Raw genomic sequence first — 27,177 nt, forward strand, 5'->3', positions numbered from 1 at the left:
ACTATCTTTGTACAGTTCTATACTTCCATTGGTCTGTCTATGACATGATTATCTGATTTATTTTGTTATTGGAGAACACACACACACACACACACACACACACACACACACATATATATATATATATATATATATATATATATATATATATATATATATATATATATATATATATATATATATATACACAAAGATATACATCTATATTCTTAAAAGGAAATAATGAAGAGTTTACAATAGATTGCGAAAGCAGAAGTTGATTACAATGGTCAACAGAATTGGGTCAAACTAGAGCCTAAAACACTTGATAAGACATGTATTAATCAGTAATGGCTGTTACTAGATAAAAGACATAATCAAACCATTAGATGATTCATGTTGCTTTTGGTTTCTGATTAAGGTAAGTAAGTCTTCAAATAATCTTTATAATTGTGCAACATTAAGTTTACCAGAATTAAATGTCTTTCATTTTGGTATTTATGGCCGTTTACTAACATTCAGAATTACTCGAAAGAGTTAAATGTATATACAGGGTGTCTCACGAGGAAAGGGCAATGTTTTGGGAAATGGTAGTATGAGTGATTCTAACGTAAGCAATAGAGTTCATATGAACATAGGTCCTAATCTTAACGGTTTGAGAGTTACAGGTTGTGAACCATTTTTGACTTTGTTGCGTATTGTTCACCCTGTAACTATTTTACAGAGATAAGATATAGCGAATTTGGAACGTGATGGAATGACCAATCCAACGGTATTCAGCATGTGGCAGTGTTGTCTTTGGAAGGGAAGCTATTAAGAGAAATTTGAGAAAGTTAAGGTTTTTTAAAGAAATTGATGGGAACACGGATTCCAAAATATCCCTCAATAACTTCTCTTCCAAAAATACCAGTGCCACATATTACATATCGTTGAAAAGGTCATTCTATCAGCTTTCAAATCCGCTATGTACCACCTCTGTAGAATATGTACAGGGTGAACAATACGCAATATAACGTAAAAAAGGTTTACATCCTGTAGCTCACAAACCGTTGAGATTAGGACCTATGTTCATATAAACTTTTTTACTTAGAATCACTCATACTACCATTTCCCAAAATATTGCCCCTTCCTCCTGGGACACCCTGTATTTCAGTAAATTTGCCAAAAAGATATTATCAAAGAAAAGCAACATCATTGTGATTATTGCTTTTGAGCGTTGATCAGTGAAATTCGATCAAAATTTTAACTATTTACATGAAGTTCGATCACAAAAATTTTAACTTGGTGGTCACTATATTTTGAAAATATCATTTAAGAATGTTTCTTCCTCCGTATTTACGTATTTATACAAGCTAAGTTATTCAACTATTTTTAAAGGAATTTTCAAGAAGAGGAACTCATATATATATATATATATATATATATATATATATATATATATATATATATATATATATATATATATATATATATATATATATATATATATATATATATATATATATATATATATATATACTTAAACCGTACGAGTTACTGTAGACTAGCAAATGATGCTATAAAATACAGGATCTGTTCATCCTATTACTTCAATGAAACCAAGAAACAACTGAGCATCGACCCAATAACCGAATTTGATGGGCTCTTTTTGTCTCCGCTATAAACGTTAGCTCAAAACAATGTGATCTTATTGGGTGGAGCGGCAGAGTGGGGGGTGGCAAAACTGTGTCTTCACAATTTTGTTGTATAGCAGATCCTCTATTTTATAACATCCTTGAGTCTAGCTCTCTTGAGGGCGAGACAATGTGCTCGGAAACGCCCGAATTCTGAGGATAGATCTTGCATTAGAGTCTGTGCACTAATAAATGCACCGAATTCAATTTTCGATCAGTTGATTGACTGTTTGGAGTTTAGCATCAATTTTTAGCATCAAGACTATAAGTATCGAGAACCCACAGTTTATAGTGGAATCTGAACCTACGTAACGCGTTCAAATTTTAAGGGTCTCCCTTCGGAAACCGAACTAGGATCCCCATGCACCAAAGACGCGAGCGCTAGCCACTAGTACTGCTTCGGGAACCAAGCCCCGGTCGTGATTAGGAGCCCACATTAATAGTAGGTCATATTCTTTATAAACTCGGAGTTGCATAAGGTAAAACACAAAAACTTCAGCTCGATCTAAATCCAAATATAATTCCAGGCCTTGACCGTTAATTCGTACTAGATTTTTAACTTGGTTCACATGATATTCAGAATCGTGAAACAAAAACATGATAGTATATCAAACCGTATGTGACAATATTAACCGTACGAATTCACTTTATGGCCTATAGAACTTGAAGGTTCAATGCCGCATTTACAAGATTTCTATATTGATTGTCCATAGTCAACCGAATCCAGTTTCAACTGTGTGTTCCTATTTCTGCGAGATCTATCATGGTATGTTTCCAATTGGGTTTTCAGCTAAAACTTTGAAAGCGTTCCTACTTTCTTCCTTTGTGGCCAAATGCCCTGCCGACCTGATCTTCCCAGGCTTAATGAAAGTCATGTAAACGGCATAAAGTGCCATCATCAAAATCTACTACCATTTCAGATATGGTCAAGTGGAGACCTTTCGTTCTCTAGTTATTAGCCACAAAAGTTACAGTTTGGACATAGACAAATTTCCCACAAAATATTCGTTCAACACGATGAACGGAAATAATCTGATTCTTGACAAATTTTGGCATGGTAGTGATCTTTATGAGTTGGTACGCATTGAAATACTATTATTTACCAAGCTTTGATTCTGGAGTTATTTTCCATCAAAGTTTGGGTTTATTTGAGTCTAAACCTCAAACTTAATAGAAAAAATTCAAGGACCAAAAGCCTACTCACAACGACATTTAATACGCATGTTAAGTTGTTAAGGTATACCATTTCGAAAAAAAAAAAATGAAATCTTTGAGTTTTACGTCTCACAGCTATGCCGGTTAGGCTAAACGAGACGGTGATTATGAGAAATGAATGAAATGGTGGAATGAAGAAAGTGGGAGGAAACGGAAGAACCCCAAGAAAACCCACGATCACGGTGTTTGTCCACCACAAAGTTAACACGGCGCGAGCTGGCATCGAACCATGGACCCCAAGCACCGGAGGTGAACGCTCTACCACTGAGCCACTGCGCCCCCACCAACATTTCGAATTTGGTCAAGTGGAGTCCTTTGGTTCCCGAGTAATTGGACACCAAATATCGGGCTTGGACTTAACAAAGCTGTTAAGGGAAGTATTGTACAGAATGGAGCGTGTACTCGTATTTATAATCAATATATGCTAAAAGTCAATGAAGAACCTCTAAAGGGAAATTTACTGGTTTTTCTGAAGTGTCAATTTTGGTTTTAAAATGACATTGAAAATGTAATGTAAAATTAACCCTAACCCATAGGATCTAATCTTTTACCTCTCTTAAGTTTGGAAACTGTAACTTTGTCTAAATATCAAATACTATGATATCTAAATACTAATGCTGTGTTAAACAGTCAAACTTCCAACTTCCGCTAAACACTGGAAGTCCATTTTCTAAAAATGGAATATGATAACTTTTAATCAGTTTTGGAACATGTGCAAGAAAAATAAGAAACAATTTTCAATTGTTTTTCTGAAAGTGCTCCGTTTGTCTTGAAACAACATCAAAGTTGTAACGAGTACAGTTTGAAGTAAATAATTACTTTTCTATATCACTCTACGGGAAAAAAGGAACTTTGTTCGAAATATTTGCAGTCAAAGTTTGTTTCTCTTTCAAATCTGAAGCAAAAATCATAGCACTCGATTTGTTTCAACTTCTTATCTGTTGCGGAAGTTTAAAATTTCATAATTAGAGAATTCAGGCTTTAGTTATTAGTGTATTGACAATCTTAACCGTTCAGTAAGTTAACAATGGAGAGCAAGATACTGAAGGTTTCACATCTAGTGTGAATTTTCTCTGATTTTATTCAAAATCAAGTGAGTTTGTGATGGGTTACAGCGTACGTAGATTGTTTTTTCAGGTTCTCCCAATTCCCCAATTATTACCTGACTTCTGTAGTAGAGGCTGTGGAGATTTTCTGAATGTTATTCAGCTAGTATTACCATTCATTTCAGAAGAACCTTTGGAAAAGTTTAATTAGTTGACGTGAAGGAGGAGGTAAGAGCATGATTAGGGTTGTCATAATTTTTTGATACAAAATACGAACAAGCCTTAAAATACGAGCGTCGTTAGCGGGGGGAAGGGGTCGGGGGACGCTTCTAGGAATGCGCACGAGACGAGTCGAGACAGGATTTTCCTCACAAAATTCGATTCGAGACACGGCTCTTCCAATAGAAAAATATATATTTTTTCGAGTCGAGACATCACTTTTACAGCACATTTTCGAAATGAGACAGTCACAAATCTTGTCTCGTGAGCATCCCTAGACGCTTCTCCCCAGATTTTAGTCAAATATATAAATTTAAAGAAACAATACTGCTTTGTATATATAACTTTTGTAGGAAAAATGATTTTGATTTTGATTCATCCGACTTCCCCCCCAGATTTATAAGCTAACGACGCCAGCGCTTAAAATGACGACCCATCAAAGAACCAGAGAGTAAATATTTTGAAATTTCTTACCTAAAAAAAACAATATTTTAGGTATCACACAATTGTTTACTGTAATACTTCAAACAGTATTGGAAACTAACATGTTTTATAATTTTCTTTCATTAACACAAATGTAATAAATCATGCCATTAAATTACGTATACTAAACCTAACAAAAAGAACCCTGCAATGGAATAATGAGACATTTATTAAAAAACATGACCTACTTTATTAATAGTAACTAAAATATAAGGTATATGATGAAAACAATTCTTTCCGCGCGAGATTGTAGTGATTCCCGACTCGGAAGTTTTCGGGTAGCTTCAAAAGCTGTCAAATACGGACATTTTCCTATATCATGATTTGTACGATACGAACACGGACATGGAGCCAAAAATACAAACAGTTCGTACAAAATACGGACGTAGGCATGATTCATATTAATGGTTCTGAAATAAGCAAGCAAAACTTTGAAAGTGAAGTGATAATAGTGTCTTCTATTGTTGAAGGCTTTTCAAACGAGTAGAATTTGGAAAAGATTGTAGAGGACTTGAAATGTATTGTCTTCTATCCATTTAATTCCAAAGTTTATTTCATAATATTTCTCTTATTTCAGGCAAACAAAGTGGAAGTGTGAACATGAAGTTACAAAGACTATTCCTAATATCCATCATTGCGAGCGTGACCATTACAGGTATGATTCAATTCTCTTTTATGCTCTAAAATTAAGAAATCCTTGTAGATGTACAGTAATGTTCAAAAAAATGAATCCCAAGCATTATTCCTCTTTGAAAACCCATTAGCGAAAGCGAATCAAGCAGATGAGAATCTTTTTTCGCTATACATTTTTGTTTCACAGCAAAATACTAAACAGAACTCTTAAACAGAGCTGTGAGAATAGAACTCTTAAAGAGAGTTGAACTTTTTAAATGGGTCGACTTTTTAAACAAGACTGTACTTCAATGGAGCTACAATTTGGAAATTTTACATAACGAAATCAAAGACTCGAATCTAGAAACTAAAATACATAATCAAAACTTTAAAAAAAATTACATAGTTTAGAGGAGAGAGAGGTTAGTAGATATTAAAACCAAGATATTGTTTTATGTAAGCTAGATAATTTTGAAAGTATATAAATAGTTACGGAAATCGCCTTTGTACTGTATTCATTCTGTATGCTTAAAAAATCATTACTGTAAGAAGTAGTACTAAAGGTTTGGTGGCTCTATGCATAATAATAGAAACGAACTAAGTTGTACAAATTCATCTTACACGATGAATGGCAAGGTTTACAAGAAAATTGATTAACTTCAAGTAGGGTCTCCAATATCCGACTTAATTTTTAAAAAAAATCCTCCCTAAGAAAATGAGGAATATATTATTTGGAACGATTTACTTGACTTGAAAAACTTCATAAAAACGCGAATTTGCGCAGAAGATGCAGTCATCTATCAAGGACTTTCTTTTGAAACTAAAAACTTTAAGTTTTTTAAATCTTTTGTTTCTGTTTCCGAAGATAGGGCTACCCAAAGTGGGACTTTAAGAATTTTGAGCTCTAAACAGCCATAATCAATGCAATCATCCATTTAAGTATAGGGTACATAAGATACGAATGTGCTAGGTAGCTTTAAGTATTTGCAGTGAATATGTATAGTCCAATTTCTGTATAATGTTTCGCAAAATAAATAATGCACAATCCATTTTCGCTGAATGACATATCATGCTATACCATGTAGTTCTCTTTATACTAAAATGTTAGACTAAAAATAATTAAGCAAGTGTAAATATAAGGGAAGTTCCAGAATAATTTCCTTTGAATACTAATTTGATTGAATATTTGTTTAGAATATATAGTGAGAAGAGAGTACTTCACATTGAAGGTGGCATTTCTGTAGGGGATAAAAGGACCAAGTATATTAGGGTCGTTAATTATGTGATTGTTGATGTGCAATCTGGAACAAAAATTAAACGGAATGATGGAAAATTTTAGTAGAAGTTAAAAAGAATATTGGATGGATATAAGTATTAAGAAAAACAAAAAATAATAACTCGAGCGAGGGTATTGTACTGCTGAATTATACGAGAGGAATTTCTCACACTATGGTTTGGTAAACCTGCTAGTATCCAGCTCTGAATTAAAGCCTGTGACAAACATCTTGGCATTTCAGCTAAACGAATAAAACGTAAGCTCTGACGCGACGTTGCCAAGTGGTAAAGGGGTGTGGCTTTGGCTAAGCAGACAAACTACAGCGCGATTAGGTGACAGGAGATAGACATGGATGTGTACAAAATAAACGTGGCAATACCGCTGACCTCTCATTTGCTAGCAGAATTTAAAGGGAACTTGGAGCGCCGCCTTCAAATGCCAAGATGTTTGTCACGCCGTTTAGTGTCGTCTGTAACACTTCCATGCAACGTGTCACTCTTTAGTCGTTGGAGTGTAGCAGATTGTTCAACATGGCAGCTCTATTGTTGACCTGCACCAAGGAGGAAGTAAGGACAGTGATTCGGTTTTTGTTTGCGAGAGCTGTTAAACTTGCGGAAATTATTAGTCAAATGTAAGCTCAGTATGGTGACAGCTGTTTATAGTGAAGCAAGATCTACGAATGGATAAAGCGTTTTAAACAAGGAAGAACTTCTTTATGTGACGAGGAAAGATCGGGCAGACGTCAACGACTGAGAACAATTTGAAAGTCGTTGAGGGTATGGTGATGGAAAACTGATGAATCAAAGTGGACGAAATCGCCAATACTTTACATATCAGTCATGGTTCAAAATATTTCATCTTACATTGAAGGAAGCACTCAGGGGAAGAAAATTTGCAGCCCTTGCAGAAGTAATTGATGCGGTACAAAATTGGTTACAGATGCAACCGAAAAACTTTTTTTTTTTTTCGACGGAATCAAGAAACTTGTTAAACGTTGGGAAAATGCAGGGAGAGTATGCAAAAAAAATAATGTATGTTCAGTTTTCTATCATTAGAATATAAATGTACTTTTTCTCAAAAGTCCTTTTAATTTTTTGACTTCCCCTCGTATTAGTAGGAGACAGAGAAGAGAGCAGGTGACTAGATTCATGTTTGTAGTTACATTATTATTAAAGCCTGAACTGTGAACGAGAAATGAAAGGAAGGTTAGGAAAGACTAATAAAGAAGCCTAAAGGGAAACGAAAAAAATGTGTTTTGTAGGTCGTTGAACAAAGAGTTGCAAAAGAAGAATTATAAAACGGTGTGCCCTCTACAGCTCAAAAAATATGTAATGAAAAATGATTAGAAGTATATGGAAAGAAGGTATGAAGAAGAATTGACAAAGTAAGGTAGAAAGTCAATGGAGAAATATTGAAGAAACAAAAAGAGAAAACAATAATGTAAGAGATAATTAAAAGGAAAAAGAAAAATTGTTAAAAATGTAAAAGAAAATGTATGTTGTAAGAAACGTGAAATAAATTATAACAGAATGAGAAAATACGTAATACAGGAGAAATATAACAGATACAAGATGTTGGAGACAATAATTCTTATATCTAGACAAGAAGGTTAGTACAGCACAGTAGTTAATATAAATCTTGAGAAACAGAAGACTTACCATACTCTTAATAACAGAATTTTCATCATCAAGGTAATGACAACAATTTATTCTTGGCTTGATTTCAGTGTGTTTGGTTTCCTGTTCCCCTGCTCGTCTAGCTTGTTACTACGAAGGTTGGAGAATCTATAATCAAACAAATGAAACCAATTATGGCATCCAGCATATACCAACGCAAATGTGTAACTATTTAATATATTCATTTGTTGAGGTGAACAACAAAACATGGGAAATTAAAGTCAATTACCCAGAGGTAAGTCATTTTGACTTATATTTTGTTTGTAATGTTGTCAAGATAGACTTGAAAAAATATTTACATCCTTTTAACCCTTTAGGGACGGCTGTCAGTTTTTCTTCAGAGACGCAAAGAAATGGACACTCAAAAACATATCCAACTATATTGAATGACTTATTGACAAATTAAACGCAAATAAGGTTCTTAAACCACACCCATCCTCTTCGTCCAGATGTTCTTATTATATATTATACCCGTCCTCAATGGAACGATAGGTTGTGTGTTTATAAGCCGCACCTGTCTCTAAAGGGTTTATTGATGGCTATCAGTCTTTTTTCAGAGACGAAACATAGACGCCCTAAAAAGCCATCAATCCTATGATTAGGTATTAAATGATTTTATTTGATAAATTAAACACAAATAAGGGTTTTTAAAGTACACCCGTCCTTTCCATCCAGGTGTATTTATATATGACACCCGTCCCAAACAGAACAATCGGTTGCGTGTTTATAAGCCACACCCTTCTCTAAAGGATTTATTGACGGCTATCAGTCTTTTTTTTTCAGAAATTCAAAGAAAATGGATGTCCGGAAAGCCATTCAAACATATGATTGGGTATTGAATGACTTATTTGACAAATTAAACGTAAATAGGGCTTTTAAACCGCACCTATCCTGTCTGTCCAAATGTGTTTATAATGGACGGAAACGACCGTTCTTAATGAAATTATTTTATATGCCACACTCGTCCCTAAAGGGTTAAATGAAAATATTTGCCCTTGTTAAAGTAACGTATTCATTTAGACACATAGTGTATTCAATATAGAGCGTAGTAGCTGCTTGGATGATTGGATCAATCTTCTCCAGGATATGTTGCTGGACGTTCAACGTTTCTGAGTGAACAGCCTAAATCAGCCTTTATTGTTATAAGGGAATTTTAATTTCCACAAACTTAGCAGAACACGACGAGAGCATGCTAGCTTAGTGGCAGCAGTATCCCTGCGAATGAATAAGTTACACGACGGTGTAGAAAAAAAAAGATATCGGTAGTGGTATAGTCGAGTGATTATAGGCGCTCATGAGACAAAACTCATACGAGTGCCACTGAACGACAGGGTAACTTTCAACTGATTCGAACTCCTGCCGACTTTGATGAGTGTTCAAAGTGTAACAAAGAATTTAATTGAAAAACTGAAATATATTCCATAGGTTATATTTTGTAAATATCTAGCAGAAATGCCCCTTCTTCGCACACGGAAATTAGTTTACGGAAAATATTTGAATCCATATTCTCTTTAGAATACGTTTTTCAGTTAGAATGTAATGACAAAAGTCCATAATCTGACCATCTCTGTCCCACACTACCCCTCACCCTTCTGTCTATTCATGCGAATGGGGCTGAATTTGCACTTAAGCGGAATTTGCATTTCCACTATTCATCTCAGCGACCCCGAAAACTATGAATTGGACAGTAACATAGATTGTTCTCGATTATTTCTTCAAATATCGTCCCCTGTCACTCTGAACCTTCATTAATCATACTGATGGCGGATGAATTTGGACTTAAACAACTTCAGGAGTGTCACTATTCATCTCAGCGACAACCCTCAAAGCTATGGATAGAACACAAATATTAGTCGTTTTTTGATTATTTTTACATACCACCATTTCTTATTTCTTCCTCACCCACTACCAAAAGTTATTAATATAATATTATAGGGTCTTTGGGAGGTCTAAGATTCGCCAAATTTTTCGTTTTGAAAATTTTATTATATTGTTGACATCAGTGGATCTGGCGCCTTTCCTTGTCCATTGTCTTGTATGGAAGAAAATATATTTGTTTATTGTTTCTGCATGCACTGTGCCATTTCAAATAACCTACTATCTATATTCTTCCTATCATGATACATATTATTTTGTTTGCAGAGGGAGCTTGATCATGATGGACTTCCTGGTGATTTTAGAAGATTCACTGATCTGAAAAAGGAGGAGCCAGGTTTGAAGACCACTCTGTCTCTTGGAGCATGGGTTTATCCATCTGACATGCTCGCTGCTGAAGAGCGTAGACAGATTTTTATCAACTCTACTATTGGTACGTTAACTGCAACATATTTTTTTTAAAGTAATTAAACGTTGCGATTTACAATTCTTGATAAATCGCATTACAAAACTTGGAAGAAACGATGTGTTATAACGAACAATATCAATGGCAGCTCATAAGAATGGCACGTCAGTAAAGTGTTGACAAAAAGTTGGCACAAAAAGTCCCCAAATGGGAGATGAAATCACTCCAATTTTGGGCGAAAAGTTGCTATATATTGATATACATTCTGTCAAGAAAGTACCGGGAATTGTATATACATTTACAAATCCCAGTGAAACAGAGCGTCTAAATTATTCTTGTCTCAATGTTAGCACAACTGCCCTCTATGCTCACGCGGAGTTTGAGTTCCATCTGTTTGTTTGTTTACAGTGCTCCATTTGTCAGTTCATTACAAGTGGGCGTGTGTGGGCGATTTTTAAATAGATAAAAATATCGAACAAAGAATCTGTCTGAAATGTTGCATTGCAAATGGAATTTTGTGTCCCGAAGCGCTGAAAACATTACATAAGGCATACGGTGAATCGACTTTATGAGTGGTGCAGTGGATTCAAAGCGGTCTAGATATGGTGAAGATTTGTCTCGTTCTGGTCGATCATCAACCTCATCAACTGAACTTAACATCACTAAAGTATAAAAAAAAATGGTGACTGAAAATCGTCGTTTAAGTCTGAGAGAGATCGCTGCTAAAACTTGTGTGTCTCACGAATCAATTTGTATCATTTTAAACGGTTATTTGGGCATGAAACGTATTTCCGCTCGACTAGTGCCGACGTACCATCTGACAAAGCTATCACTGTGAACGAATTTCTGGCCAAAAACTCAACAAATCTTATCGAACAACCACTGTATTCCCCTGATCTGGCACCGGAAGACTTTTTTTTTCTCTTTTTCCGAAACTCAAACTACCACTTCGAGGCACCCATTTTCAGTCGACAGAAGACATCAAAGAGAATTCGCAGCGAGTACTGGAGTCGATTCCGGAAAATGTGTTTCAAAAATGTTTTGATGATTGGATTATTTGTTGGTATAAGTGTATTATTTCGGAAGGGACCTACTTGGAAGGCGATACAATAAATTTGGATGAAGAATGCATATCTTGTGTTTTTATTGACCAATTCCAGGTACTTTCTTGACAGAATGTATAGATATTGGTATAGTAGGTTGTGATCATAGACATACTGTATTTTCGGGCCATAGTCCTACGCACGCTACAGAAATGTAGAAGTAAACAATCAAATGAACCATACGTTACTAACAATAATAATATATCATTTAGATTATATACCTTAACAATAATTTCTTTACGGTGCAACATTTATATACACCCTCCATTCCAAAAGAAACCGAACTTTTGAAAACAAATAGTACCACTAGTGCCATCTGTTGTAATATTTTACCGGTAGATGGCGTAGTCCCTCATTGACAACTGGTATAAATGTCATGACATTTGGATGCACGGCAACAAAGTTATTGCGTTTCAACTGTCAGTGTGTTGTGTACATCGGTCGGAAAATGAGTTTCAAACAACGAGCTGCAATTGAGTTTTGTGTTAAACTGGGTAAAACTTTTAGTGAAACGCACCAAATGCTACAAAATGCATATGGTGATGAGTGTCTATCCCGTACGCAAGTTTACGAGTGGTTCAGGCGATTCAAATCGGGTAAAGAGACGCTGGATGATGACGAAAGATCAGGCCGTCCCAGAACCGGATTATCGGAAGAAAACATCGAAAAAGTGCGTGAATTCTTCAAACATAACAAAAAATCGTCAGTGAAAGTTATTGAAATGGAATTAGGCATTCCTCAAACAACCGCATACCGCATTTTGACCGAAGTTTTGGGCCTTAAGAAGGTTAATTCGCGGTTTGTACCACACAAACTCACCGAAGACCAAAAAGTTGATCGACTTGCGCATTGCAAAGACATCGTTAAAAGTGCTCAGCAGGATCGAAACTTCTTGAAATCGATTGTAACTGGTGACGAGACGTGGTGTTTTGAATATGAGCCCGAAACAAAGCGGCAAAGTGCTGAATGGAGAGCGCCGGATGAAGGAACACCCAAAAAAAGTCGCTTGGTGAAGTCAAAAGTTAAGGTGATGCTGATTTGTTTTTACGATTCAAAAGGAATTATCCACAAAAAATTTGTTCAGCCCGGTCAGACAGTCACTGGAGAGTTTTACTTGGGCGTCATGAAGCGTTTGCTGACAAGAATTCGTCGTATTCGGCCCGAATATCGCGAAATCGGCAGTTGGGCTCTTTTGGACGATAATGCACCATCACATCGTTCGCGACTTGTAACTGAATTTTTGGTCAAAAATCACATTATTCGGTTGCATCATCCGCCCTATTCACCAGATCTCGCTCCGTGCGATTTCTATCTGTTCCCGAAACTGCATTTGGCGATGAAAGGAAAGTGGCACGCATAGATTGATGCCATTGAGAAGGCGACGACCGCCGTCCTAAAGACCATTCCTTGTTGGAGCGTGCAAATATGTGTATCGATGCAGAAGGGAATACATTGACTAATAAAAATGATTTGTTCCAAAATGTACATTGCTTTTTTGTTTTTTTAAAACGTTCGGTTTCTTTTGGAATGGAGGGTGTATATAGTACTACATATTACTTTAGAATTATTTTTGCTTCGGTGAATTAAAAAATGAGATTAGAAAAAATATATGAGTTAAAAATCTACGAATAAAAAAAAAACATTCATTTCACTCACGCTTCTATCGATAATTTTGGATTAGCTCTTCTGCTCAACATAATCTCTGCAAACTTAAGGGGGCAAGTTAAGATCAAAATTATTCTCTGTTAGATGGCAAGGGTTAACCAAAAGCAAAGTGAGTTTCTGTAGAGGTAATCATACAGTGTATACTTGTCAAAGCCTCTGCGCTTGTTTTGATTTAAATAAACAAACTTACGTTAAAAGTGCTTCGAACTAACAGAGTTTTATTACAGAAGGACAAATTGCTCCCAGCACATAAGTAGCTAGATTTGTAAGGAAGTCACCAAATCGTCATTTAAAAGTCACCCAACAAAAAGTTATATTATTTGCCGCTATCCCGGAAGTCGAATTCTTTAAACTTAGTGAATTTTGCCGAAATTGGCAACACTGCGATCGATAAAAATTTTAATTTTGCCGCTACAAGCTAAGGGCAGGAAACTCACTATAGCTATAATGTGTTCTCCCTTAACTGGTAGCGATACAATTTCAAATTTTTACTGACGTAACCTCCCTCAACAGCCGCCACTTATATATTAGAAATAGACGAATAAACACGTCTGGATGCGATTTGTTGACGAACTGGAACAGTCAAATTTCGTCAGCGATATTAACAGCAATAAAAGTATTATACTTCCGTTAAAGGTCAAAGAAAATAGCATTACGCTGATGGGTTGTAAACAATAATAATAATAATAATAATAATAATAATAATAATAATAATAATAATAATAATAATAATAATAATAATAATAATAATAATAATAATAATTCCCTCTGTTACCGTATTTTTCTTGGGTGTACGCCCTTCACTTCTCCAAAAGTTATTAAACGTAAGAGTACAACTTATACACATGAATGATAAGCAATACATACTACATGCATTCAACTTAAAAGCATAGATTTTATATAAGGCATGCACCATGAAATCAGTGTTCGAAAGATTGTAAAGAGTGCTGATGGTGTGTACCCCGTGAGTGTACACGTTGGTGCAGCCAGACAAAATACAAGTATATTATTGAGAAAGAGTTGTCAAGCTTTAAGGGGAGGGATAAAATTAATAATAAGCATTGCGAATATTTTAAAATATGTCAACATTGAACATTCTTTTCTGAAAGGTTAGGTATCCCAGCAATTGTTCGTATTTCATTAGAACACATAGGAAGATCCTATAAAATCTCTTGATATCAAGCGCACATCCAACCATGACATAGCTCAAAGGGGCGAAGGGGGTGAGCTCCTTCAGATTGATATGTCTTCCCTCTCACTGCATAAAATAGTTATGTTTTATTAGGTCAAGTCTTACAGAAGTATCCTTTCTGGTATTAAAAAAAGAAGTTGCCCCGCAGGAGCTTCTCTCTGCCTCTTTACTTGCCCCATGCTAAGAGATTAAAGCTAGTGTTGACACTAGATTCAGCTGAAGAGATACTGATAAGTTAAGTAGTTTTTTTTTTAAAAAAAAAAGAAAGGATTTAGGATTTAGATTTCTGGGCTTTCGGCATTTATGGTCATTTAGCCCACCACGTATGATTGAGACGTCCCTCGACGAGCACACTATCCGAGGTAAGGGAAGGAAGTTGCCTAGGACCTACGTTAGGTACTATCCCGGCATTTGTCTGGTGTGAATGACGAGAAGTCAGGGAAATCTCACTAAGGATGGCTGTCCAGAAAAAGCTTTTTACAGTTTATTGACCGAGTGGCTTCACCGGGAATCGAATCTGGGACCGCTTGCACAAAAAAAGAAAGAAAATGACCTAGAACTACTCTGTGAGTTCACTCCAAAATCAACCCTAGTATACAATTATTACGTAATAAATATAGCATTAGTCATCCCTACTGGTTTAATGGCTAGCGAGTGTGCCTTTGTCGCATGTGGTACCGGGATCGATTCCCAGCGGGAGAAAATTAAGAAACTTGAATGCATTATGGTGGTTCAGATTTGACTTTGAACTGTAGGTCCGCATCTCATATGACCTTGATTCTAAAAAAAGAAAACGAATCTAATTTTCAAATATCGGTTCTACATTTTTATATCCAATATAATAATAATTATTAATTATAATTCTAGTAGTTATATAAGTACCATTATTAACATTATTTGGTTTAGAGATTACAAATTAATTAAAATACTTATAGATCTTTTGTTGGAGTATAACTTCGATGGAGTGGACATTGATTGGGACTATCCCGGAGATCCTTTCATGGGAGGACGTCCAGAAGACAAGGATAACTTCCAGGTGTTCCTCCAGGAGTTGAGGCAAGCACTGAGTGACGCTGGAAACTTTGAAATAAGCGTTGTTGTTCCTATGAACGAAACTCTCATTGATAATGGATATCACGTTGATGAACTTTGCAGGTAATTAGGCATTCTTAAAATAAACCGTAATAATTTGGTATAAATTAAACAAAACACGTAAAGATGTGCACATTGTCAATAATAGTGATGTTAGTTGGTATAAATTGTATCGTGATGCCACATTAGCCATGCCATAAAAAACCAGGTTCAAAACTAACTCTCTGCTAAAGATGCAAACTGGTAACATTAACACACAACCAGAAAGTAGGCTACCTCAGGATTTTTTGGGAGCACGGTTTCTCAGTGGTAGAGGCTTACCTCTGATGTCTGGGGTCCCTGGTTTGATCCTCTGTCAAGTAAGTTAGTGGTGGACAAAATTGTATCTGTGGTTTTTCTCAGGGTACTCTCGTGTCCTCCCACACTCTCATTCCATCGATCCTTCCATTTTCATTCACTTGCCTTAATCATACGTCTCCCTTAGCTGAAAATGCATAATCGTTGGACTTAACGTTGGACATAATTGTTGGACTGAAATATTTCATTTCCCGCAGAATGTTTTCCAAGGAGGGGGATCACCGATCATAGATGGCCATTTTCCACTGGGCTCGCTCCCGCTCGCGCTCACCTGTCTCAACTGGGCTCGCGCTCACTCGGGCTCGCACTCATCTCTTTTGGCTGGGCTCGCACTCACGCGGGCTCGCGCTCATCTCTTTTGACTGGGCTCGCACTCACTCGGGCTCGCGCTCACCTGTCTCAACTGGGCTCGCGCTCATCTCTCTTGACTGGGCTCGCACTCACTCGGGCTCGCACTCACTTCTTTCGATTGGGTTCGCGCTCACTGGGGCTCGTGCTCACTAATCTCAAGTGGGCTCGCGCTTACTCGGACTCGCACTCACTTCTCTCAACTGGGCTCGCACTCACTTGGGCTCGCGCTCATTTATTTCATTGAGCCCGAGCCCGGTTGAGCGGGAGTGCCGAGCTCGTGAGCGTCGGGCTCGCGAGTTTGGACACCTATGTCACCGACACACAAGCAAAATCACGAATACACATCCTTCATACACATAATATTTGATGCATTTATTGATGTACATTGGTTAACTTTACTAACCACAGTAAACATATTAAATACGATAGAGTGTATCAGTAAGCAAATCTGACCTGTTTTGACATGAATTTCGAATAAACGGAGCCTCTGTCGAAAATCAAGGAGGAAGGGGAACAATTGCCCACCGCTGCTGGCAGGCGTACACAGCTCTTTGTTCGTTGGGCAATCTAAAGCTAGAGTTTCGACGAAATGATGTATTTTTACAGTATTTACGGTATCATGTTTCTTTCTTAGTGTACACTCAGTAAACTTGAACTTTCGAAAGAGAATCTTAGTGTGGTACTACAGCTGAAACAGCATATTGACGGTTAAATTCACTTTGAACGATAACAAGTGTCACTTGTTAGCAGTGATGAAAAAAAAGTCTTACCTGCTTGAGGCTTTTTCCCCATAAGAACCCTTTTGGGGTGAAAACGGAAATTTTACTTTTTATGGCTTTCTTGTTTAGATACCACTCGCATCTCTATAGTGGATTCTAAAATTAAGAAGGTATGTTTACAATACTCAGTACTTGTTTGTCCTACGTTCAATTCGCAGCTGACAGCCTTGATTACTTTTCAAACTGATATTGCAGTTGTTTCCAGCAAGTGTACGTTATGCAACCATCATATCTCAAGTGTCGTTTTGGTTGCCTAACTATATTGTCAAGTTTCTTGGAAATTATGCATCTTATATATATATATACTTGGTTGCCTAAATGCGATCTAACAGGCAAGAATAAAGTACCATAAGCAGCAAGAAACAGATACAAATCTTTCTTTTTTAAAATAAAATTTTGTCTTGCTTTTTATCTCGTTCACTGTTCTGGAAACATTTTACCCTAAACTTCAGAGAGTTCAGGTTACAAAATTAAATGTATAAAGAGTTGTTTTGGGTATGATGTTAGTTTTAACATTGTTATTCACATAACTCTGCTTATTGTTTAACATAATTTTTATTGTTCAACGTTACTAATAGTTGTATAAGTAATTCGTTAGAATTAAAGTTCGTCCAACTATTTGCACTTTTTCTATTTTATCGAATGGCTGATTTTTTTCGATTCTTGTATTTTTCAGGATTCTCTCTTCAGAATGCGGTACTTATTTTTTGTGTGTGTGTGTTACAATGAGAAAACCAAAGTGGAACGTACCAAGTGGATTCGTCCATTAAATTTGAAATATTTTTAAAAGTCTAGAATTTCCCAAACATCAGAAAATTTCGTTTTTTTAAAGATATCTTTTATTCGAGTCGTTACATCTCTATTTGTTAGCAAAATGTTTTAATAGTGACGTCACGTTTCATTCGAGTACATGTGTTAAATGGAATTCGCTTTAAAGTTGGCGTAAGATGACGGATAGCTTAATGGGCATGGTTACCTCAGTCATCTTTCCCGTGGATGCGCCATTATCACTGACTCATTTTGAATATGTAAATGAAAACTTGTGTTATGAATTCTTACATTGCTACCAAATTGTTGTATTTATACTTTGATTTTTAGCATTGCAGATGCATTGTACACATACGCTTATGATCTGCGAGGTCCTTGGGATGGTTATGCTGATGTTCCTGCTCCTTTACACCCACGCCCAGAATTGGACGATCAGTCGCATGCCAATTTCACAGTGGTAAGTGTGATAAACTTTTCTGTATTGACATTGCAAATTCGTTTCTATGTTATTAATCTTGTACAATCATGAACTACTTGTTTAATTGCGGTTCTATTCAGCTTGAAAGGTTAACTTCACTGTCTTTGATGCAAGAAACTTTTGGGTCGATTGACCGTGGGAGATCTTGTAACTCAAGTTAAATCACAGGGCGTGTAATATTGTCTCAGCGCCGAAAACTGGTACTTTTCTGTTTTTTGTTCTTGAATAAATACACAAGTTTTTTTTATTGTTTATTTGCAGGAAGGAGGTTTAGCTTTGTGGGAAAGCTTGGGTTGTCCTAAAGAAAAGCTAGTGGTTGGTATTGCTGTATATGGACACAGATATCAACTAGCAGATCCCGACCAACATGAACTGGGAGCACCTACTATATACAATGAAAATGATCAATATTCAGAGAATCCATATGAAGAGGTAAGATTTCAAGACTATGATACTTGGTATAATTGAATTTAGAAATGAAGAGAACAATATAATTTATTAATGTTGCTATTTTGAGCAGGCTGGTAATTTTATGACGCATTAATTCGTTAGCTGGGCACAGCAGACTTCAAAAAGTTTTAGACGTTGTAGTAATAAATCATTTTTTGTTTTTTAAAAGAAATTTTTATTTGCTGCTTTTTAGAGCGTTTTTAAAATCAGTTAATTTTAAGTTTATTTTATTTTATTTTTCGGCAAAAATCATGAAAATCATATGAAGTTTTGCATTAAATCTTCCGAAGGTTAATCACTGTATATTAAAAATAATCCCGCCTCACTCAAGAGTAAAACTGGACTCGTAGACAAATACTTACGCCGATTTCGATATTAGAAGAACGAAGTTTTTAGTTTAAGCGGCTAACAGATGCGAAAAGCACATTCATTTAAAGCTTTTTTTCCTTGCTATTTGTAAATTCAACAGCTAAGTATTTTGCTGATTTAATTTAATTTCTTCTGCAGATCTGCACAGCTCTTGTAACGGAAGATGGCTGGACAAGAGAATGGGATAAGATCGGACTAGCACCTTATATTTACAAAGGTAGGACTATTGCATTGAACATATATTTCCTTGATATACGTTCTTGTGTGATTCATCATCTTAATCTATACCATTCCAGTAGCGATGCCAGAAATTTAGTTTTCAAGGGGGAGATTTCTTTGACTATTGGCGTGCACATATTAAGTAAAGGATTTAATATATTATTATACCCTATAACAAAACACAATGCCACGTTAGGAAATAAGTAATTAAAGATGTAACCCCACGGAAAGCTGAAGAAACTAGATTTAATTGTTACATTCAATAGATGAAAAAAATGAGTTTCGTTTCACAATGTGAAACTAGGATAGACTTCCTAACAATAGTAATTTAATTCTGAAATTGGAAGAAGTATAGACCAATGACTCCTGGTTACAATGGAGGGATAATATCAAAGGTAGAACCTTATTTGTACATCGGAGAGAAAATTCAAAAGGGTAAAGGTGGAAATGAAATTTACACTCGAGATAAAGAATAAATTTCAAAATACAAATTTTTCGGTATCTATTGCCGCCCATGTTCTATTATGAATAATGTGAAACCAAAAGTGATTAATTTCTATCATTTCCAGTGTAAATAGAGAATTTATTGAGTAAATAGAATCTATTCTTGGGATGTTGAGTTGATTTTTTTTAAAAAAGACAGTTTGTCGCTATATTTTAAAGTTTTTGTTCTATGGAGACCAATATTAAAACCGGAAACAGTAGAAAGTTTGTAACAGTTCCGTTTTTAGCAGAAAAAATATTTCAGTTTAACGTCCCACGATTATGCCCTTTATATTAAGGGAGACGAATTAAGGAAAGTGAATGATGATGGAATAATTGGTGGGATAAGGGTGTGGGAGGAAACGGGCGTACCCAGAGAAAACTCGCTGTCACGATGTAGTTGGCCGGAGATCGAACCAGGGACCCCACACACCTCAGGAAAGTGCTCTATCACTGACCCACCGTGCCCCCAAATTTTTAGTAGAAATTTAAGGGTAAAAATAATACCTTTTCTTCAGGGACTGGATCTTTTTTTGTTGTTGTTATTTTACCTTACTGTTTTTTGTGCTATAGTGAAACCGGAAATTGTTAATTCCCACAACTTCCGGTTTGAATACAGAGTGTAACGAATGTGATAGAAAATATTCTTTAGAGGCTGAATCAATTCCAAAACAACTGCTTCTCGATATTTCTTACCGTTTTTGGTCTTATACCTACCGACAGACGGATAGCCTGACACAGTCGTTCTATAAGACTTCTGATTGTTATGCATATCGTAGTTTAAAAAAAATCTCAAATGGTAGGCACATGAATACCATAAAGAACTACAGATTTCAAGTTAAATAATTGCCTCGTTAAAAAAAAAAGGATCTCCACATGTATGGGTCGTTCAGAGCATAAAGAATTAAATTCCAATTACCAAGATTGTGAGTAAAAGATGCATAAAATTTGTAAAACCTGTTTAAATGCGTATATAGACAAATCAACGCTGTTTTTTTTTTTTTTTTTTTAATATTACAAGCACTATCTATATTATAAAAGAGAACGTACAAATCCTTTGTTCCCTCATCACGCTAATACGGCTGAACCAATTTCTTTTATTTTTGGGGGGTTATTAGGATTTGGACCCTAGATGGTTTTTATCATATCACTTTAATTTTTAATTACCAGTGTCTTGAGATAATTGACCATTCAAGTGTCCATAACGTACAAATCCTTTGTTAGTTCATCATAGGTATAAAAATAAACGTATTTATATGCAACCCGCATGACCGTGTCACTCGGGGGGTTAACATAAATGACAGGCGCTATAATGTTAACATTTACTGCAATCTACTATGGTTTTTATCATATCACTTGAAAGCGAAAAAGTAAAAATTATCTAAGTAACAAAGTTTATTGCGTTCCGGGGTGACCGCAGCGAAACGGGGCGGGTTAACATAAATGACAGGCGATATAATGTTAACATTTACTGCAATCTTCTATGGTTTTTATCATATCACTTGAAAGCGAAAAAGTAAAAATTATCTAAGTAACAAAGTTTATTGCGTTCCGGGGTGACCGCAGCGAAGCGGGGTGAACGCTGCTAGTTTTCAATATCAGAAGACTTTTCTAAGCACCGGAAGAAGCTTCAGATAGAGATATGTAATATGTTCACAATCAAGGGCGCCGATTTCTCTGCAAATTTGGGGGGCATTCAAATGCAGAAAGCATATATGAGGATTTTTAAGACAAATTGCATTCAAATTATGCCAAATATAAATTTACAAATACAATGAGGGGACCAGGGTCGGCGCCCTTGTTCACAATGACCAAAAGTGGACTTGAGGGCCCTACCCATGTCCATTTATATAAGATACTAATTTGCAATATCAAGAATATAATACATAAGTTAGTTGAAATAGTATATCTTACGATATTAATAAACAAAATTGAATCTGTATAGAAATATATCGTAAGAGCATTATGTCGTTAAATAAACATTCAGAAAATTAAATGCACTGGAAAATTGTTTGGGATTACGAGGTGTGTTCAAAAAGAAACCGAATTTTTGAAATAGCGCACTAACCGATACAAGGAGCGCGTTGTGGCTACTGATCGTACCTAGCGAGAAGTTTAGACAACAAACTGGCATTTATCTCGTTTCTCTATGACCCTTAGCCGCCAAGCTACAGCTGTTGAAGTGAGCACGTGCAGAAAGCTGTTTCTCGCACTAATAATACAGTGACAATGGAAAAGTTTGAAGAAAACCGTATGTGTAAAAATTGTAGGGATGCGCACGAGACGAGTCGAGACAGGATTTTCTTGATAAAATTCGAATCGAGACACGGCTCTTCCAATAGAAAAATATACATTTTTCGAGTCGAGACATCACTTTTACAGTACATTTTCGAGACGAGACAGCCACAAATTTTGTCTCGTGCGCAACCCTAAAAATTTGGCTACAAATTTGACAAAACATTTACAGAGACATTTCAATTGCTTTTCAATTCCTTCAGGATCTTCTCGTCAAAAAAAAAAAAAAGCATGAGTTTGTCAAAGATCAAAGTGATGTTGGTTGTGTTTTATGATTGGAAAAGCATTGTCAGGGGCGTACGCAGGGGGGTCCTGGGAGTCCGGTCTCCCTCCGAAATCCCGAGTTTTTTGTAAATTTAGTCTACTTTTAGGGGCAATTTTAGAAATTTTCATATAATTTACCCTCAAATTGTATTTGGACCCCCCCCGAAACGCTTTAGACTCCTCCCAAAATAAATTCCTGCATACGTCCCTGGGCATTGACCATCAGGAATTCGTATCACGTAGTCAGACAGTAAACAAACAGTTTCACCAAGACATTTCAGCTCGGTTGAGGGATGTTTCGCGTAGGAAGATGCCTGAATTGTGGGAAAACCAGACTCGAATGGTACAGAGTGCTAATGCACCTACTCACACTTCGCTTCTCACCCGCAGTTATCTGACAAAACATCAGACTCCCATTGTGCCCCATCCATCCTATTTTTCATAAGCTTAAAAATGTTGTACGTACAATGAGCAGAAAAGATGTTATAGCAGAAGTTCGGTTTCTTTTTGAACACACTACATACAAACATTATTTGACAGAAGGAAGTTGAGGTGCTGAAAAATAATTTTTGACAATATTTATTACCTGAGTATGCATTGGTCTTGCTTTCTAAATATGAGTGTCACAGTTCCAACTTACAATGCAAGATATTAACCAAGTAGTTAACTGAACTGAATTTCTGCAATTTTTCTATTTTTTTTTACTTAATTTGGATCAATAACTAATATATGTAATAAAATTTAAATATTGATTAACTCTTGACTAAAATAATTACAGCTCTTAGGACCATATAAGGGACTCATCTGTAAACTTCTTTCTCTTGTATATCATTACTTATATCTATGAAAGTCTTTTTGTCACTTTACAATAATAACAAAAATATCTTTAACAGGAGAAACATGGATAGGCTATGATGATCCCCAAAGTGTAGGCTACAAAGTAGACTTCATCAAAGAGAATGGCTACGGTGGCGCCATGGTGTGGGCAGTGAATCAAGATGACTTTTTGGATAATTGTGGCGATGGAGAAAATCCTATTCTCACCACGGTACACGAAGGATTAAGGAATTATACGGTACCCAGCACCTTTAAAGTAAGTTGTTACAATTAGAGAGTAAATTTGTTTATTTATTGTAAGTTTAAATCCTTCGTAGCACGAGAATGACGTAGTGCATGGATCTGCCGGGTCTAATACATGGTTTTGTGTTCTATCTTTCGTGGGGGCATGACAAAGTGGTGGGAAAGGGCCTGTTCTGTTTGAGGTATATAATAGTCTGTACACCACCCAACTCAACAGGATTCAAGTCCCGGTGTGATTTGAAACTCACAGTAGGTCTCGTACTTCACAAAATCGATATTGTATCAGAAAATAAAGCAACAGTATCGACCAAAATATGGTATACATTGTTGTTAGGATTATATCCGACCGATTTAGCAACGTACCAGAAACATGCAACCCGAGTCATTATTAGTGTGCCCTCAGGTTCTATCATAATATGAAACTGGACGCGGCGATATGTGTTAATTCCTTTCATCACATTCTCGAAAGCTCTGAGCCCAGAACAATTAGTTTCTTCGCATTTGGACTAATATAACAATGTCTACAAGATTGCTCTCATTACTTAGTGAAAACCATAAAGGAGAAATGATGTGGAATTCTCTTGACTGTACTTCATTATAATTATTTGCAATGGGAATTGCGATGTCAGACGATAGTTCACAGTGTTGTAAGTCCAAAAGAATACCATTGGTAGTAGTGGCGATGTTTGTTTGTAGAGTCAGAATCCTTCAAACTTGTTTCGATATAAACCGAACAATCTTGCAACGGCACAAATCTGTCTTCAACATTGGGGGGACGGGTAAGATCGTTCCCATAATCTTGCTTTTTTTTAAGTGATGTTCAAAATATTTATGAAGTTGATAAACAATGCTGTGGAGAGTCAGGGGAGCATAGTTGTCTTCATCACTGGGAAGTTGACAGATTTGAGGCTTATTATGGGGAGGGGGAGATGAGACTAATATTACGGTAGACGAATCTGATTTCTGAGGTGAACCTGTTGTATAAAGTATACACGGTGTATATCAGGCGATATAGATGAACTAGTACTACATATCAGTGCCCTGAACACATTCTGAAATCTGAATACATGCATATTTATAATGGGTACGTTTCTTCTTAGGCAAGGTACCCATTTCAAATCGGATTATTGTGGAGGTGACAGTCCCCTTCCAGTGCCAAGATTGGGGGATATATCCTTCTCATCCTCCCGAGATTTGCGCCAGTGCAATTTTGTATACTATTACTAGAGACTAAGCAGTTGCTATTACAAGAATAAGAATGTTTACTCTTACGAGAGCCGTGTGAAGGTGTTGTTTGGTGCATATTAACCCTTAACGCACCAAGCCTAAATCGTCAAAGTTGTTTACAAAACTGGGGTCTTCCAGGGATCCCAAGTATTATTTTAATTTCTCAACTTATTTTTTTGCACTTTTTTTTTAACGAACGTATCATTGATCTAATATATCTCAAAAGGATGCAGGGCACATATAAAAATCGAGAATAAATTGGTTCTTATAGTTGCAACAGTATCATTAAATATCATCCTCTGGGGTCTCTAGAGGACCCCGCTTGGTGTATTAAGGGTTAAGACGAAGCCAGCAATCTAAACTCTTAAAATACCATTAAGATATGTGTAAAGGATCTTTGTGGAGTGTAAAGGATCTATGTGTAAAGTAAAGGATCTTTGCTTACATATAAATAAAATAAACAATCAGAAGGTAACGGGTGCTCTTTCTAAAATTTGTTTCATTTCTTATTAAGAGTATTTTAGAAATAGCTTGTGTGTTACTGTCAGGAGTATGTGTGGTATTGTTAGAAGACAATGAACTGTTACTTAACAGTGTTTATATATAAAATACATAAAGAATCTTTACAGTAAAGTATATATATATATATATATATATAGTGCTTTTTAGTGACATAAAGATTCGTTGTTCTCAATTTCTTCGAGGGGGCCGCGGTGGCTCAGTGGTAGAGCGTTCACCTCTGGTGCTTGGGGTCCCGCGTCCCGGGTTCGATCCCAGCCCCCGCCAAGTGAACTTTGTGGTGGACAAACACCGTGTGCGTGGGTTTTCTCGGGGTTCTCCCGTTTCCTCCCACTTTCTTCATTCCACCATTTCATTCATTACTGATCATCACCGTCTCCTTTAGCCTAACCGGCATAACCGTGGGACGTAAAGCTCAAAAATTTCATTTCATTTCAATTTCTTCTAGCACTACGCGTGAGTATGTACCCTATTTCTTTCATTTTTGTTTTTTAGCTCGATCTAGTATAGAGTGATTGATACCTTCACACTCTAAACATAAAAAAATGGAACTTAGCTTATTAACATGGCGTTGGACTACGTTTCCCCTACGCTACAACAACTTCAACTGTACGAATGGGTATATTATCACCCTGGAAAATGGCATCTTTGTCCGGTAACGTCGCCAGGACCATAGGATGCACATGGTCTTCTAAAATGGCGACATAATTAAGGGCAGTGACGTGAGAGGCAAGCGTCAACACAGAATACACTGAAGCAAGATATTTCGACATCCAGCATAACAGGACCGCCGCCATGTTTCCCGGTTGGGTGGAGATATTGCGGATCATACACTTCGTTAGACATCTGCTAAATATAAGCACGGCCCGTATCTTGAAATAAAGAAATCCGACCATATCACACGTTTTCAATCATCAGCTTTCTATGTTGAATGTTCGAGGTATCATTGGCCTCGTGCTAAAGTGTTATGGTCCCTTGTCAACGGTTTCGCTAGAGTACCCCGACCTTGTATTATCCATGTCATGTAATTCGTGACGGACCGTGATTGTCGACCAAGGCTGTTAGAAGCACTCCTTGAGTTGTACTACGGTCGCACGACGGTTCTGAGTGACAATCCGCTTAAAATACTCAGCAGGGCCTAACATTGGCAGTTTCTACCGACCACTCTTGCTCTTCGCCGATGTAGTTTTATCGAGAGTTTTGAGGGATGTCATCACTTTGGTGATTGTCCCTGGCGAAACACCAACATACTTGTTCCTTTTGTCAAGCTCGTAACACATAACCGATCTCCAACAATTTGCTCTCTTTGGGAATCAGCGAGGTTGCCGATTTTACACCGTGACCGTATGCTCAGTTCAATGCACACGATGGTTCTACTGCTCTTCACGTAGTACGGAATTTGTCCCAACATACATCACCAAAAGCCCGGAGGTGTGGTTTTTGTCTGACCGTTACCAAGCCAGACAACTTTAGTCTTTTCAATAGAGGTGAATTCATTAAATTGGTTAGTACCTTTATGTTCCATTTTTGGACATTTTAGTTAAATAATTACAGATCTCAGTAGCCATATTGTGTACTGTCGTTGTGCTAATGTTTAATAAGGAGGGTATTCTTCAACGTTAGCATTACCTTAATTCATCGGATGATTTTATTAAAGCATTACATTCTAAAGTTTACTAAAAATGATTTTTTCCCGATATTCTCGATAACTATGTATGGGGATTTGCCCTTACCCATGTAAAATAAGTACATGTTTCAATCTGAAACTTAGAAAAAAAGTTATTTTAAAGTAACTTGATGGTTTTAAAGTGGTTTTAAAGTAAGACCATATCTAATTTCTTTTTCAGCAGAGTTGATTGAGTTCTGATTTTAGCAAAGTTCTGATTTTTCATCTTCTTTCAACAGAAATAATCACAAGACATCTGTTTACTTGGGTGGAACCTGATCTTGGAGCAATCACAAACAGGAGAAGATTAAAAAGAATGTCAATATTTTGTAAATGCTAATAAAGTACCTATGGAATGGT

The 27,177-nt window shown here is 36.4% G+C and overlaps 1 protein-coding gene across 3 annotated transcripts; it reads left to right on the top strand.

Annotated features, from left to right (window-relative positions):
- Window positions 1–295: 295 nt before the first annotated feature.
- On the top strand, window positions 296–27,177 carry LOC145680361 (endochitinase-like). Of its 3 annotated transcripts, none has more exons than XM_081750772.1 (10): window positions 296–400; window positions 5,193–5,270; window positions 8,230–8,414; window positions 10,322–10,487; window positions 15,356–15,575; window positions 18,098–18,224; window positions 18,507–18,677; window positions 19,203–19,281; window positions 23,219–23,418; window positions 26,999–27,177. In XM_081750772.1, exons 2-10 carry the CDS (start codon window positions 5,216–5,218, stop codon window positions 27,005–27,007), a joined length of 1,212 nt encoding a protein of 403 aa, XP_081606898.1. In that variant the 5' UTR covers window positions 296–400; window positions 5,193–5,215; the 3' UTR covers window positions 27,008–27,177. The 3 variants fall into 3 exon arrangements, with proteins under 3 accessions (XP_081606898.1, XP_081606900.1, XP_081606899.1); XM_081750774.1 differs by having other exon boundaries at window positions 27,002–27,177; XM_081750773.1 differs by having other exon boundaries at window positions 27,057–27,177.

Source organism: Thermobia domestica, chromosome 3, assembly GCF_964235325.1.
Source record: "Thermobia domestica chromosome 3, izTheDome1.hap1.1, whole genome shotgun sequence".
Lineage (NCBI taxonomy): Eukaryota > Metazoa > Arthropoda > Insecta > Zygentoma > Lepismatidae > Thermobia > Thermobia domestica.